This window comes from Mirounga angustirostris, unplaced genomic scaffold (genome assembly GCF_029215605.1).
Source record: "Mirounga angustirostris isolate CCGP_5_RB_7025 unplaced genomic scaffold, mMirAng1.0.hap1 SCAF_3, whole genome shotgun sequence".
NCBI classification, from domain to species: Eukaryota; Metazoa; Chordata; class Mammalia; order Carnivora; family Phocidae; genus Mirounga; species Mirounga angustirostris.
Window position 1 is genome coordinate 69,884,341 of NW_026991711.1, and position 14,557 is coordinate 69,898,897.

The 14,557-nt window shown below is 37.5% G+C and overlaps 1 protein-coding gene and 1 long non-coding RNA gene across 5 annotated transcripts in view; one reads left to right on the forward strand and one right to left on the reverse strand.

Annotated features, from left to right (window-relative positions):
- The window catches only part of LOC123839628 (uncharacterized), a 360,841-nt gene extending 349,790 nt beyond the window's left edge, over window positions 1-11,051 (forward strand). For all 3 annotated transcript variants that reach the window (XR_008505658.2, XR_010410046.1, XR_010410047.1), the window contains 3 exons: window positions 7,286-7,536; window positions 8,313-8,399; window positions 9,044-11,051. This is a non-coding gene — a long non-coding RNA (uncharacterized LOC123839628). The remainder of the gene's footprint in view (window positions 1-7,285; window positions 7,537-8,312; window positions 8,400-9,043) is intronic.
- Window positions 1-14,557, reverse strand: part of B3GLCT (beta 3-glucosyltransferase) — a 120,815-nt gene that overhangs the window by 23,535 nt on the left and 82,723 nt on the right. For both annotated transcript variants that reach the window (XM_064586249.1, XM_045869271.3), the window contains exon 12: window positions 11,255-11,354. In XM_064586249.1, coding sequence (XP_064442319.1) covers window positions 11,255-11,354 — 100 coding nt within the window. The remainder of the gene's footprint in view (window positions 1-11,254; window positions 11,355-14,557) is intronic.

Consider the following 14,557-nt stretch of genomic DNA (forward strand, 5'->3'; position numbering starts at 1 on the left):
TCACTGGCTGAATGCACACTTATCTATGGAAAGATAAGTATAAGCATTAGGGATATTAATGCCAAAGGTGAGTTGTGAATTGGATGTAAGTTCACATCCAGAAGGATTTGGCTGGGGCTTGTGGCAACAACAAAATGGGAAATCAATTATAGTTATTTGTGTAAGTTCAATAAGAACGTGTTCTTGTAATGGAACATTGGAAACCGTGGTTATATTACCAAGGCTATGACTGGAAGGTCCTATTTGAGAGAGACCTGCATAGATTCTGATAGGGCCAGTTTTAAGGTGCTAAGATTGACTTTATGGAGCCAAGGGAGCCCCCCTTGAAAAAATTAATTCAACCTGGTCCCTGTTTACAGGGTTCCTGGGAGCCTTGACCAGGTAAGGAGGGTCACTTCCTGGCAGTCTCAGGAACCACAGGATATTTTGGGGGGAACCTCAAGAAGAGTGGAAGTAACCCAAACTAAAGGTATTGCAGGCAAGTCTGATGGCAAGTATTTGGCTTGGCTTCTGGCCTCCAAAGGCTGTTAAAAGCTCAATATGAAATTCCTTATGAGAAGTTCCAACAAAGCAGCTTTAGAACATAAATGGCCAGTCACTATTCTTACTGCATTTATGTAGATAGGCCCAAATAATAATAATTAGGCCGAGTTTGTTAAAATTGGACTTGTTTTACAAACAATCTTTTTTTTTTTTTGGCAGTAAGGGAGGGGGAAACTAAGTGGGGCAGAAGCAGAGGCAGAGGGAGAGAGAATCTCAAGCAGACACCATGCAGGACTTGGAGCCTAATGGGGCTTGATTTCATGACCCTGAGATCATAACCTGAGTCAAAATCAGGAGTCTGATGCTTAACCAACTGAGCCACCTAGGCGCCCCCACAAACAACTTAATTTGGCTACCTTTGATAGAAATGAGGGTGATTTTAGAGAGGAAAAAGTTGATTTGGTGATATATCTTTATGGGTGTTAGATTCTAGTTCTGATTATCTTTGAATGTTGTTTCCCTCTAAAACTAGGCTGGACCCTGAATTCTTTTGGTTTTCTTGCATATATGGCTAATTTTCTACCTGACTGCTTGCACACTATAGGCCTGACTTTGAAAGCCCACCAGCAAGACCACGTCCTGAAATGGGACCACGGTTCAAATGAACTGACCTAATTGGCCTTGTTTTATAAAATGTAGACTAAAATGCTAAGACTATATGCAAGACTTCCAAAGTAATGGCTATATAAAGATGGGGGCTCAACTTAGTACTACAGAATCTCTGCAATTGGTTGAAAGGCAGTTTCATTCCTTAACTCCTGACCTGCACCCCTCTTCAGCAGGAAGTAGTTAGACTGATCATTGCCCCTACCCCTCAAGAATGCGGAATACTGAAAAACCAGGAGTGGTACTGGTTAAGCTCCTGTTGCTATTTGTATTCCTGCTGCGGCACCAGGATGGTATCTGGTACGAGGATAAAGATTATATGGGCCATAAAGACGTCGGCAGGGGGGTGCAGCGTGGAGTGTAGGAGTGCTGACAACATTGACTCCACCTGTGGGACTTCTTGTTCTCGCTTCTGGTGCACAGGTGGTGCCCCTTAAGATAACTAGCCCCGTGCCCTCCCCACCAGGCCCCTCACTCCGTAAGAGCTGGTGAAAGGGCTGGATAGAGGCCTCGAATAGGGGCGGAGACTAAGTGTATTACAACCGGGATCGTCTGTAAGCCCACCCAGCCGCCCGTCAGTAAGTTACCCTGAATAAAACTCTGTGAACGGTATGGAGGGGCTTGCTTCATTTTTTGGTATTAAAAGGACTTCTCAGTCTGGAGGAGACCTTACTGACCCTCTGCCACTTCCTAACACTTGGTATATTTTCATTTTTAATGGCCCCCAAATGGATTTTTTTTTTTTTTAAGATTTAGAGATCGAACACGTGAGGGGAGTGGGGGGCTGGGCAGAGGGAGAAAGAAACTTTAGCAGACTCTGCAATGAGCAGGCATAGCCCAGTGCAGGGCTCAGTCCCACAACCCTAAGATCTCAACCTGAGCTGGAACCAAGAGCTGGATGCTTAACCGACTGCACTACCCAGGTGCTCCCCCCCCACAATAATGGAATGTTTGAGGTACAAATGAGGTCCATGTCAGGCACATGGCTGGCGGGTGGGGAAAGGGAATTTGGGCAGTGAGGCTTTCCAGGAAACCTTCCAATTATGGTGCACAACCATGAATATGTTTCCCCCGAGTAAGGCCACATGAGTTGTCTTTTTATGTCTATTTATACCTCTGGCAACTGTACCTCTTTGTACAAGTCAACAAAATAGCTTACAAAGGGCAATGAGAATATCTAGGAACCGATTAGAGAAATGCCTGCAATGATAGCTGCCATAAGGATGAAGGAAGAAAAACTTTGTAGGAAAATAAAATCTAGAAATAGCTTTTTAAAGGTGAGACAAAGGTTGATATTGAGAAGGGCTAGCTTTTCCGTGTTTGAAGAACTTACACCACTTACAGATACTTTTATAAAGTCCTTCCACTGTATGTTCTAACTAGAGCTGGCCAGGTCACACTCCACCAAATCCCCAGTTCTCTCATGACTTTAATCAGTGTTTCCTGAAAAGAGTTGTTCCGTGGTCAATTTCGGATTTTTTTTTAATTGGCTAAATAAATTTCAATGTTTCTCAAGCCTGACGAGCATCGTGCATGTCCAAGAGGTGGATATATCCAGTATTTCTCTAAATTACTAATCATAAGTTCTTAGAAGTATTAACATCTAAAAGACTAGTGCTCTAGAATTTCATTTTTCTTCTTTTGGGGGATAGGTAGGGTCTTAAGAAGTCAAAATGGAAATGCATGAAGTAGAGAGGAGGACACCTTTCCAATCCATGCTCCTGCATTTTACACAAACAGCCCAGCTAATAAGCCTAAAGCTGAAAGTGAAGAAAATAAATTTAACGTGTGAAAAAAATTGCTTAAAAATGTGCTAAAAATTCACAAGTTTGCTAATCGTGTTTATATCTGCCTGGAGGTCAAGGCCACTGACAATGTTGACAGTTTCTCAGTGGTCAGAATACATTATCTTGGAAACTTTCATGTTTGGGGCACACGAGGTAAACATTCTAGGCACCTAGTTTGGAATCTGTCTTCAGGAAGTCAGCTGATAACTCTGCAGGGGAAGGTGAGGAAGTTTGCAGATACCTAGTAAGACACCATTCAGTTATGGAGAATATACTCAAAGATCTCTAAGGACACTGTGGTCTTCAGCTGGTAAAAGTCTTGTGTATTAAAAAAAAAAAAAAAAACCCGCAAAAAAACAAACAAAAACCCTCAAAGACCTCTGGGGCAAATTTACATCTACTTCTTGACCTGAGAAGAAATGAAAAGTATTTCTCTTGCTCCTGCATATTGTAAAAATGTCAATTCAACCTTCAACTTATAATTTCTGAGGTTAAAATAACTGGGATTTAACATCTCATCTGGGTTTCTTTTCCTTTTAACATCAACCATTTCCCTACTCATGGTATCATTTTAAAGCTAAAGAATCATAAACTGAGTCTGACAACTATCATGTACTTCATTTTGGTAAAAACTAGAAATGTGGATAAAGCAAATGAATCTCCAATTCTGTCCAAGCGGATTGGCTGTTCATCCAGGAAAGGAACTTTTATTTAACAATATGTTACCATATCAAGCAATTTTGAGGCACAGAAATGAAGAAAAACAGTATGGCAACAGTTAAGATGACATGCTATCAAAATCATACTAACAGAGCTTAGTGTTGCATAGATCTTTTCTAACAGCATAATACTGATTTGTGTGTGTGTATGTAAAGGACACATAATGTTACCTAAGTTACAGGTGTACAACTTAGTGATTTGACAAGTTTATATGCAATGTTATGCTCACCACAAGTATAACTACCATCTGTCCCTTTACATCGCTAACCACAGTATCATGGATGGTATTCCTTACGTTCTGCTTTTTATTCCCATGGCTCACTCATTTCATAACTGGAGGTCTGTATCTCCCCTCCCCTTCACATATTTTGCCCAATCTCCCACTCCCCTTCTCTCTGGCAATCATCAGTTCTTTATATTTATAGGTCTGATTTATTTTTATTTTTTTACATTCTGTTTATTAGTGGAATCATAATTGAGACTGAGAAAGACAAATATTTTATTTCACTTAATACCCTCCAGGTCCATCCATGTTGTCACAAATGGCAAGATCTTTCTTTTATAGCTAATATTCCATTCTCTCTATATATACCACATCTTTATCCATTTATCTATCAATGGACACTTGGGCTGCATCCATGTCTTGCCTATTGTAAATAATGCTGCAGTAAACACGGGTGCATATATCTTTTCAAACTGGTGTTTTCCTTTTCCCTGTGTAATCCCCCAATAATGGAATTATTGGATCATATGGTATTTCTACTTTTGACTTTTTGAAGAACCTCCATTCTGTTTTCCACAATGGCCGCACCAGTTTGCGTTAGCACTAGCAGCACAAAAGTGTTCCTTTTTCTCTACATCCTTGCCAACTCTTGTTGTTTCTTGCATTTGATTTTTGCCATTCTGACAGGTGTGGTTTTGATTTTGCACTTCCCTCAAAATTACTGATATTGAGCATCTTTTCATGTGCCTGTTGGCCATCTTTATGTCTTCTTTGGAGAAATGTCTATCCAGGTGCTCTGTCCATTTTTTAATCAGATTTTTTGGTGTTGTAGGACTTCTTTACATATTTTGGATATTAACCCCTTATTGGATATATCACTTGCAAATATCTTCTCCCATTCAGTAAGTTGTCTTTTTGCTTTGTTGATGGTTTCCTTCACTGTGCAAAAACCTTTCATTTTGATGTAGTCTCATACTTAATTTCTGTTTTGTCTTAGGAGACATACCTAGAAAAATGTTGCTATGGCCGATGTCAGAGAAATTATTGCTTAAGCGCTCTCCTCGGATTTTTATGGTTTCAGGTTTCCTATTTAGGTCTCCATTTTGAGTTTATTTTTGTGTATGGTGTTAGAAAACAGTCCACTTTTCTTGTTTTACATGTTGCTGTCCAGTTTTCCCAGCACCATTTATTGAAAACATTGACTTTTGCCCATTGTATATTCTTGCCTCCTTTTTCATAGATTAACTATATTAATGTGGGCTTATTTCTGGGGTCTCTATCCTGTTCCACTGATCTATGTGTCTGTCTTTATGCCAATACCATATGGTTTCGATTACTACAACTTTGTAGTCTATCTTGAAACCTGGGATTGTGATACCTCCAGGTTTGTTCTTTTTTTATCAACAATGCTTTGGCTATTTGGGGTCTTCTGTGGTTCCCTATGAATTTTAGGATTATTCTAATTTTAAGAAAAATACTGTTGATATTTTGACACGGATTGTGTTGAATCTGTAGACTGCTTTGGGTAATAGGACATTTTGACAATATTCTTCCAACCCATGAGGATGGAATATCTTTCCATTTGTTTGTGTCTCCTTCAATTTCTTTCATCAGTGTTTTATAGTTTTCAGAGTACAAGTCTTTCACCTCTTTAAGTTCATTCCTAGGTATTTTATTCTTTTTGGTGCAACTGCAAATGGTGTGTTCTTAATTTCTCTTTCTGTGACTTTGTTGCTAGTGTATAGAAACACTACTGATTTCTGGATATTAATTTTGAATCTTGCAACTTTAGTGAATTCATTTATTCTAGTAGTTTTTTGGTGGAATCTTTAAGGTTTTCTATGTATATCATGTCATCTAAAAGATGACAGTTGGACTTCTTTACCAATGTGGATGCCTCTTATTTCTTGTCTGACTGCTATGGCTAGAACTTCTAGACTATGTTGAATAAAAGTAGTGAGAGTGGACATCCTTGTCTTTTTTCTGATCTTAGGGGAAAAGCTCTCAATTTTTCACCATTGAGGATGATCTTAGCTGTGGGTTTTTCACATATGGCCTTTATTATGTTTGGGTTTAGAAGGAACATACCTCTTTTGTTGAGAATCTTTATCCTGAATGGAATCTTGTCAAATGCTTTTTATACATCTGTTGAGATGGTTATAGGATTTTTATCCTTCATTTTGTTAGAATACTGATTTCTGGATGAAAATCTACTCTGACCTATGGTTTTTATTTTTTGACATTTTATCTGGAAGTAATTTCAAGATTTTAGAAAAATTCCAAGAGTAGTACAATGGAAAATACTCTCCTATATCCTTTACCCATATTCACCAGTTGTTAACTTTACCCTATTTGCTTTATAATTCTCTCAATATTTCTCTATATTCATATATTCATGTATCTGTGTATATATACATGTATTGTGTATGTGCATATGTGTGCATATGCATGTGTACGTGTGTGTATATACATATTTTTTCTAAAATATTTGGGAGTAAGCCTCATACATTATGCCCCTTTCCCCTAAATACATAAATGTCCTAAGAACAGGAAAAGTTAAGGATTTCAAAAACTTTAATACAGTAATTTTCTTAAAAAGTTAAATATACACTATGTTTCAGCCATTCTACTCATAAGTATTTAGCCAAGATAAATAGATATATTTACAAAGATATGTACACAAAGGTTCATAGCAGCCTTAATTAGGATTCCAAAACTGAAAATAAATGCTTATAGCTAAGCTACCACCATACTCCAATTTTATCAATTGACCCAATGTCCATTATAGCACATCTTCCCTTCAGTACAGGATGCAGCTCAGGATCCCTTATTGCATTTATTTATATCACTTTATTCTCTCTTAATCTGCAATAGTTATTCAACTTTTCTTGGTCTTTCATGACCCTGGTATTTTTTTTTTTTTTTATTTGAGACGGAATGAGAGAGACAGAGAGCACATGAGAGGGGGGAGGGTCAGAGGGAGAAGCAGGCTCCCTGCTGAGCAGGGAGCCTGATGCGGGACTTGATCCCGGGACTCCAGGATCATGACCTGAGCCGAAGGCAGTCGCTTAACCAACTGAGCCACCCAGGCGCCCGTGACCCTGGTATTTTTAATAATAAAAGCACCTCCCCTAATTTTAATGGAATGATCCTCATGTTGGGTATGTCTAGTGTTTCCTCATGATAAAGTCCAACACATACATTCCCAGTCACAGTATTCATTCCCAGTCACAGTATTATGTGATGCTGTGTCTGACACACGATGTCCTTCTGATCTTCACTGGTGATACCTATTCTGACCACTCAGTTAAGTTGTTGTCTGGTTTCTCCACTGGACAGTTACCATTTTTCCTTGCTTTTTTATTTTTTTTAATTCCAGTGTAATTAACGTACAGTGTTATATTAGTTTCAGGTAACCTAGAAGAAATGGCTAAATTCCTAGAAGCATACAACCTCCCAGAACTGAATCAGAAAGAAACAGAAAATCTGAACAGACTGATTACCAGCAAGGAAACCGAATCCCAACAAAAGTCTAGAACCAGATGTCTTCATAGGTGAATTCTATCAAACATTTAAAGAAGAGTTAATGCCTCTTCTCAAACTATTTCAAGAAACAGAAGAGGAAGAAAAGCTTTCCTTCAAACTTCATTCTATGAGGTTAGCATTACCCTGATAAATGACAAAACCAAATGACACTACAAAAAAGAACTACAGGTCAATATCCCTGAAGAACATACCTATTTTCTACTTCTTATAAGCATGAACTCACTGAGTCCTAATTTTAATGGTTCATAATTCATTGTTGTCCTTAATTATATGATGCTTGTCCAAGATGTGGCAATGGGAAACCATTTTTCCTTCCGTGTGATGATGTTTTCATTTGAAACACAGTTGAGTTCATTTCTTTTTTCCCCCTCTATCTTTGACTTTTCTCCTGTCCTTATTTTCAAATATGTAAAATATGAGCGTGCTTCCCCAACTCAACTAAATTAAAAGATAAATTCATAAGTATCACACCCTCCCCTACTACTCCATCTATCCTCTTCTCCCACCCAACCCTTTTAGAAACCAACTTCATGGTTTACTGGTTCATCTGTCCCTTACTTGTTTTTGTAAAGATAAGGAGACATAGGTATGCTTTATTTCCTTTTCATTCTTACAGAGACCAGCATACTAAATACGTTGTGCACTTTGATTTCCAGGAGATACCATTAAATGAGAAAAGCATTCAGTACCAATTTTTCAAGGAAACAAAATTTTGATTAATTGGATCTTTTTCTCTACCTCATCATTTCTGCATGTATCTTTATTATTTCCTTCCTTGTGCTTTTTTGGGTTGGCTTTGTGATTTTTTTTTTCCCCCAGCTTTTAGAGTTGGGAAGTGAATTTTTTATTCTCATTGGTTTGCCAAATATTTATCCTTTTATTTTTAGGCTTTTTGAAGAACTATATTTATGTATGTCTCATATAAAAGTACAGAGTTGGGGTTTGCTTCATGAGCCAATTTGAAAAGTTCTTTGGTGAGTTAAACCCATTAAAATTTAGTGACATGACTGATATTTGGTTTCAACACTGAAATTACTTTGTTTTAATTATACATACACTATTTACTGTGTTTAATTTTTCCTTTAAAAAAAATTCTTTGTGTTGGAAAAGTTTTTCCCATTATCTTGTATCTAACTTTTTATGCCTTATTCTTTATTTAACATCTTATTAGATCTGTCAGTTTTACATGGTATCCTTTGAATCCCACCTATGAGCTATACAGTAAGCCATGATCTTATTCTACTTTCCCTTTTCTTTCCATTTTTTTTTTAAAGTTGCAAGTTTTTGCTTTGTCAACATATTACATTTATATACTATTCCCCTACCCACATCCCAACCCTGTTTTTACAGTTAATTATATGAACTGTCCACCATCAGTCCTCTTGCCCAAATTTCATCTCTCGTTTGCACAAAGTTCTCTAATCCCCAGGAAGGATGCATGTGCACACTGCACCCTTAGTTCATGGACATTAATTTCTTACAGTCTTGATACTTAAGAGAATCTTAGCTGCACATAAAATTTGTGATTCACACTTTTTTGAGTTTAACCTGTTCCTCTGTTTCCGTACTTATGTTATTCTGAGACGTCTGATGCCAGTCTTACTTTCTTGCCCTACAGGTTATTTCATCATTTTGCCTCAAGACTCAGAGGAAGTTCTCAAAATCTAGTAGTTTTACCCAGCTATGTGAAGAAGCTGAGGGTCCCAAGTCCATTTTCCATGGCACCTACTAGGTAGGCCTTTTTAACATATATATTAAGATACTGTTTTATTTCTGGTAATTTGTTATTTCTGTTTTTGATTTTTTTCCCTTCAATCAGGAACTCCAATTATACATATGTTGGGCTTCATTGCCTCTTCATTTTAACCAATTTTTTCTAACCTTTTTAACTACTTGACCCCATTTTCTGGATTACTTTCCTAATTTTCATCCATGTCCTTTATTAAATTTTCATTTGAATTTGTTTACTGTGGGGTGTTTTAGTCATAACTCCAGATATGAATTTGCCTTTTTCTTTCTTGAGTCTAAAATTCTACTTTTTTTTTCCCTTTCTTGGCCACTTCCTTTTTTAAGTTTTTGAATTTTTTTCTTAAGTAGGCTGTATGGCCAGCGTGGAGCCCAAAGTGGGGCTTGAACTCATGACCCTAAGATCAAAACCTGAGCTGAGATCAAGAGTTGAATGCTTAACCAACTGAGCTGTGCAAGGTACCCCTCAGTTTTTGAATTTTTGACCTGACTCTAAATCTTCCAATTATTCAGCCTCATGACTTAGGAGAAGTCAAAGTTCATGCAATCAAGAATGATGTCAGAGTCTTGCAAGGAAAAGGTGACAAGCTCAAAGCAAAAAACACATTTAAGACCTCACTGGGCAATTAGATATTATTGCTGGTAAATATGAAGAAATGTGGCAAAACTTTTAATATAGATTATACTGAAGATTGATGACACAAGTGGTTGCAGATATAATAAATGCTATACAAGATGTCCATTCTTGGAGGTGATTATGCTCTGCTTGAATGCTCACAGTTGTGTCTAGGGTTCACCGATCTGGAATCCGTGTCTAGATCAGCTGATCCATAGTTTTCATCAAATTTGGAAAATATTTCTTTAAATATTTGTCAGGTCCCCTTTTGGGGAACTCCAAATTGCATATATACAAAGCCACCTGTGACTGTACCACAGCTCAGTGATGTTCTGTTCACTGATTTTAAATTATATTTGTATTTCCTTTGTATAGTTACTATTGCAATGTCCTCCTATTTCTTCTGCAATATCTAACTTGTTAATCTTATCCAATGGATTTTCACCCCCAGACAATGTAGTTTTTATCTCTAGAAGTTCAGTTTCATTATACCTTTCATGTTCCTTTTTGAATAAAGGGAAGAGTTATTAAGTTGTAACTAACAGAACTGGTAGTTATAATAACTAGTTAACACTGTCATTTCTAGGGTAATTTCAATCAACTGATTTTTCTCATTATGAGTGTGTTTTCCTGCTGCTTTGTATGTCTGGTAACTTTTGACTGAATGCCAAACATTATGAACCTTTGTTGGGTTATGGATATTTTGGTATTCCTAGAAATCTTCTTGAGCTTTGTTCTTGGACGCAAAATAGTTACTTGGAAACAGTTTGTTCTTTGCGGGTATTTTAAGATCTCTTGGGCAGGACTGGAGTAGTACTTAATCCAACCTTAGCTGTTTCCCTGCTATTAAAGCAAGACACTTCTATATACTTTACCCAATACCCTATGAATCCAAGGTTTCCCAGTGGGGCTGGTAGGAACAGGTACTATACTCAGCCCTGTCTGTTGGCCACCATCCCCTCTCATCATTTTGGCTGGTTCTCTCCCCAGCCTCCAGTAGTTTCTTCATACACATGTGTACTGATCAATACTTGAAGGGAGGCCCCACAGCTCTCTGGTGTTCTCCTTCTATGCAGCTCTCCCTCTCCAGTGCTCTGTCCTGCAAATTAATGGCCTCAGTCACCCCAGGCTCTCAGCGTCATCTCTTCAACTCCAGGGTTGCCCAGGTTCCACCTAGGTTCCCCTCCCTCAGCAACTATTTATACTTCCTTAAGGCAGTTAGCTGGGGCTGTCGTAGAACTCACCTCCTATGTTTCATGTGTCTCAGGGGTCATTGTCCTTTTGACCCCTGAGACACATGAAACATAGGAGGTGAGTTCTACGACATTTCATATATTTCATATATATATATATGAAATCTAGTCCCTGTTACTCCATCTTGGCTAGGAGCAAAAGTACCCATCATAGCTTCTGAATATGAATATATATAGAATTTAAAGCCATCCTAGGATGAGAAGGACTCCTTACCTTATTAATGTATCATCATCCACAATGACCAACCATGCTATTTTGTCATGGCTGTGATTCAGAAATTTTTCCAAAATGGCAAATGTCTTTCCACAATGACCTAGGAAAGGCAAGAAGAAAACTTACAGTGTGATATTTTAAAATGCAAATATAATTCATTTTAGGGAGAGCCTGAGTGGTGCAGTTGGTTAAGCATCCAACTCTTGGTTTCAACTCGGGTCATGATCTCAGGATCATTAGATGGAGCCCCACATTGGGCTCAGTGCTCAACAGGGAGTCTGAGTTTCTTGCTCCCCCTCTGCCCCTCCCCCCCCCGCACTCTCCCTTTAAGTAAATCTTTGTTTTAAAATGAATTATATTTGTGTTTTATTTAATTTTTTTTTAAGTTTTAAAAGCTTAAATCCTGATATGTACACATAGAAATATTAAAAATTAGCCTTTTCTAATTCTCATAGACCTAGTGAAAACAGTGGGAACTTCAGAGATCATGAAGTCTAAGCCATTTATTTCACACATGGGGAAATGGGAAACCCAGAGAGAGGAGGTCACTTGTTCTAGCTCTGCCTCAGATTAGCTTAGTATCTTTGCTCCAAAGTTGTAAGCCTCCTAGAAACTATAGAAGCTTGGCACCTTTCCTTAGAACCCCAAGCATTACAACTATAGGGAAACAATGGTACACACTAGATTTTGGGTGTATTTTGGTCTGTTAGAAGAAACTGTCTCCCAAAATTTTAAAGAAAAACTTTATACATGTACGTGTGTGTGTATATATATATATATATATATATATATATATGGAATATGACTGTAAAGATAAAAATTAAAGATTTTAAAAGAGGAATTGATAAGTTGGTTGAAAAAAGGAAGAAGAAAAAAAAAAAAAGTGGTCAGGCAGGAGACTAGAACAAAGCCATACATTAGATTTAGGATATATTTTGGTCTGTTAGAAGAAACTGTATCCCAAAATTTTAAAGAAAGAAAAACATATATATAAAACATAAAGTTAAATACAATGAAGGGATAGAATATGACTGTAAAAGTGAAAATTAAAAGATTTTAAAAAAGGAATTGATAAAATATGGCTGTCCTCCAAAGCTGTATGGAAGGCTTTCAAGGAACAAAAGCTCCCGAGAGCAAACCTGAGCAGATTACTTAGCCCGGACCCGGCAAGGGCAGGGGAATTCCGCCTCCAGCAAAGACATTTAAGAATCACTGAAACAGGCCTCTCCCCCAGAGAAAGTTAATCTTTTAAATTTTTTTCTTTTTCTTTCTTTTAATTGTTCTTCTTTCCTTTTTCAACCAACATTTTTATCAATTCCTTTACAGTCATATTCCATCCCTTCATCGTATTTACCCTTATTTTTGTGTGTGTATATACATGTGTATGTATATGTATAAAGTTTTTCTTTCTTAACAGACCAAACTACACCCAAAATCTACTGTGTAGCTCTTTCTATTCCACAGCCTGATATTTTTTTTTATTTCTTTTTCCCCCTGGTTTTGGGTCTCTTCTGATTTGTTTAGTGTATATTTTTCTGGGATCATTGTTACCCTTTTAGCATTTTGTTCTCTCATTCATCTATTCTTCTCGGGATAAAATGACAAAACGTAAAAACTCATCTCAAAAAAAAAGAACAAGAGACAGTACCGACTGCCAGAGACCTAATCAATATGGACATTAGTAAGATGTCTGAACCAGAGTTCAGAATGACAATTACAAAGCTACTAGCTGGGATTGAAAAAAGCATAGAAGATACTACAGAATCCCTTTCTGGAGTAATAAAAGAACTAAAATCTAACCAAGTCTAAATCAAAATGGCTATTAATGAGGTGCAATCAAAAATGGAGGCTCTAACTACTAGGATAAACAAGGCAGAAGAGAGAATCAGTCATATAGAAGACCAAATGATGGAGAATAAAGAAGCTGAGAAAAAGAGAGAACTGCTGGATCATGAGGGCAGAATTCGAGAGAGAAGTGATACAGTAAGATGAAACAATATTAGAATACTTGGGATCCCAAAAGAAGAAGAAAAAGAGAGAGGGGTAGAAGGTCTATTGGAGCAAATTATAGCAGAGAACTTCCCTAATTTGGGGAAGGAAACAGGCATCACAATCCAGGAGACACAGATAAACCCCCTCAAAATGAATAAAAATAGGTCAATACCCTGACACCTAATAGTAAAATTACAAGTCTCAGAGACAACGAGAAAATCCTGAAAGCAGCTCGGGACAAGAGGTCTGTAACCTACAACAGTAGAAACATTAGATTGGCAGCAGACCTATCCACAGAGACCTGGCAGGCCAGAAAGGACGGGCATGATGTATTCAGGGCACTAAATGAGAAAAATATGCAGGCAAGAATACTATATCTAGCTAGGCTGTCATTGAAAATAGAAGAAGAGATAAAAAGCTTCCAGAAAAAACAAAAAGAATTTGGGAAAACCAAACCAGCCCTACAAGAAATCCTGAAAGGGGTCCTCTAAGCAAAGAGAGAGCCTAAAAGTAACATAGACCAGAAAGGAACACAGACAATACACAATAACAGTCACCTTACAGGCAATACAATGGAACTAAATTCATATCTTTCAATAGTTACCATGAATGTAAATGGGCTAAATGCCCCAATCAAAAGACACAGAGTAACAGACTGTATATAAAAACAAGACCCATCAATATGCTGTCTGCAAGAGACTCATTTTTAGACCCAAAGACACCTCCAGATTTAAAATGAGGGGGTGGAAAACCATTTACCATGCTAATGGACATCAAAAGAAAGCTGGGGTGGCAATCCTTGTATCAGACAAATTAGATTTTAAACCAAAGACTGTAATAAGAGATGAGGAAGGACACTATATCATTCTTAAAGGGTATATCCAGCAAGAAGATCTAACAATTTTAAATATCTATGCCCCTAACATGGAAGCAGCCAATTATATAAGCCAATTAATAATAAAATCAAAGAAACACAGTGATAATAATAGTAGGGGACTTTAACATCCCCCTCACTGAAATGGACAGATCATCTAAGCAAAAGATCAACAAGGAAATAAAGGCTTTAAATGACACACTGGACCAGATGGACTGCACAGATAGATATATCCAGAATATTCCATCCCAAAGCAACAGAACACACATTCTTCTCTAGTGCACATGGAACATTCTCCAGAATAGATCACATCCTGGATCACAATCAGGTCTCAACCGGTACCAAAAGATTGGGATCATTCCCTGCATATTTTCAGACCACAATGCTTTGAAACTAGAACTCAATCACAAGAGGAAAGTTGGAAAGCACTCAAATAC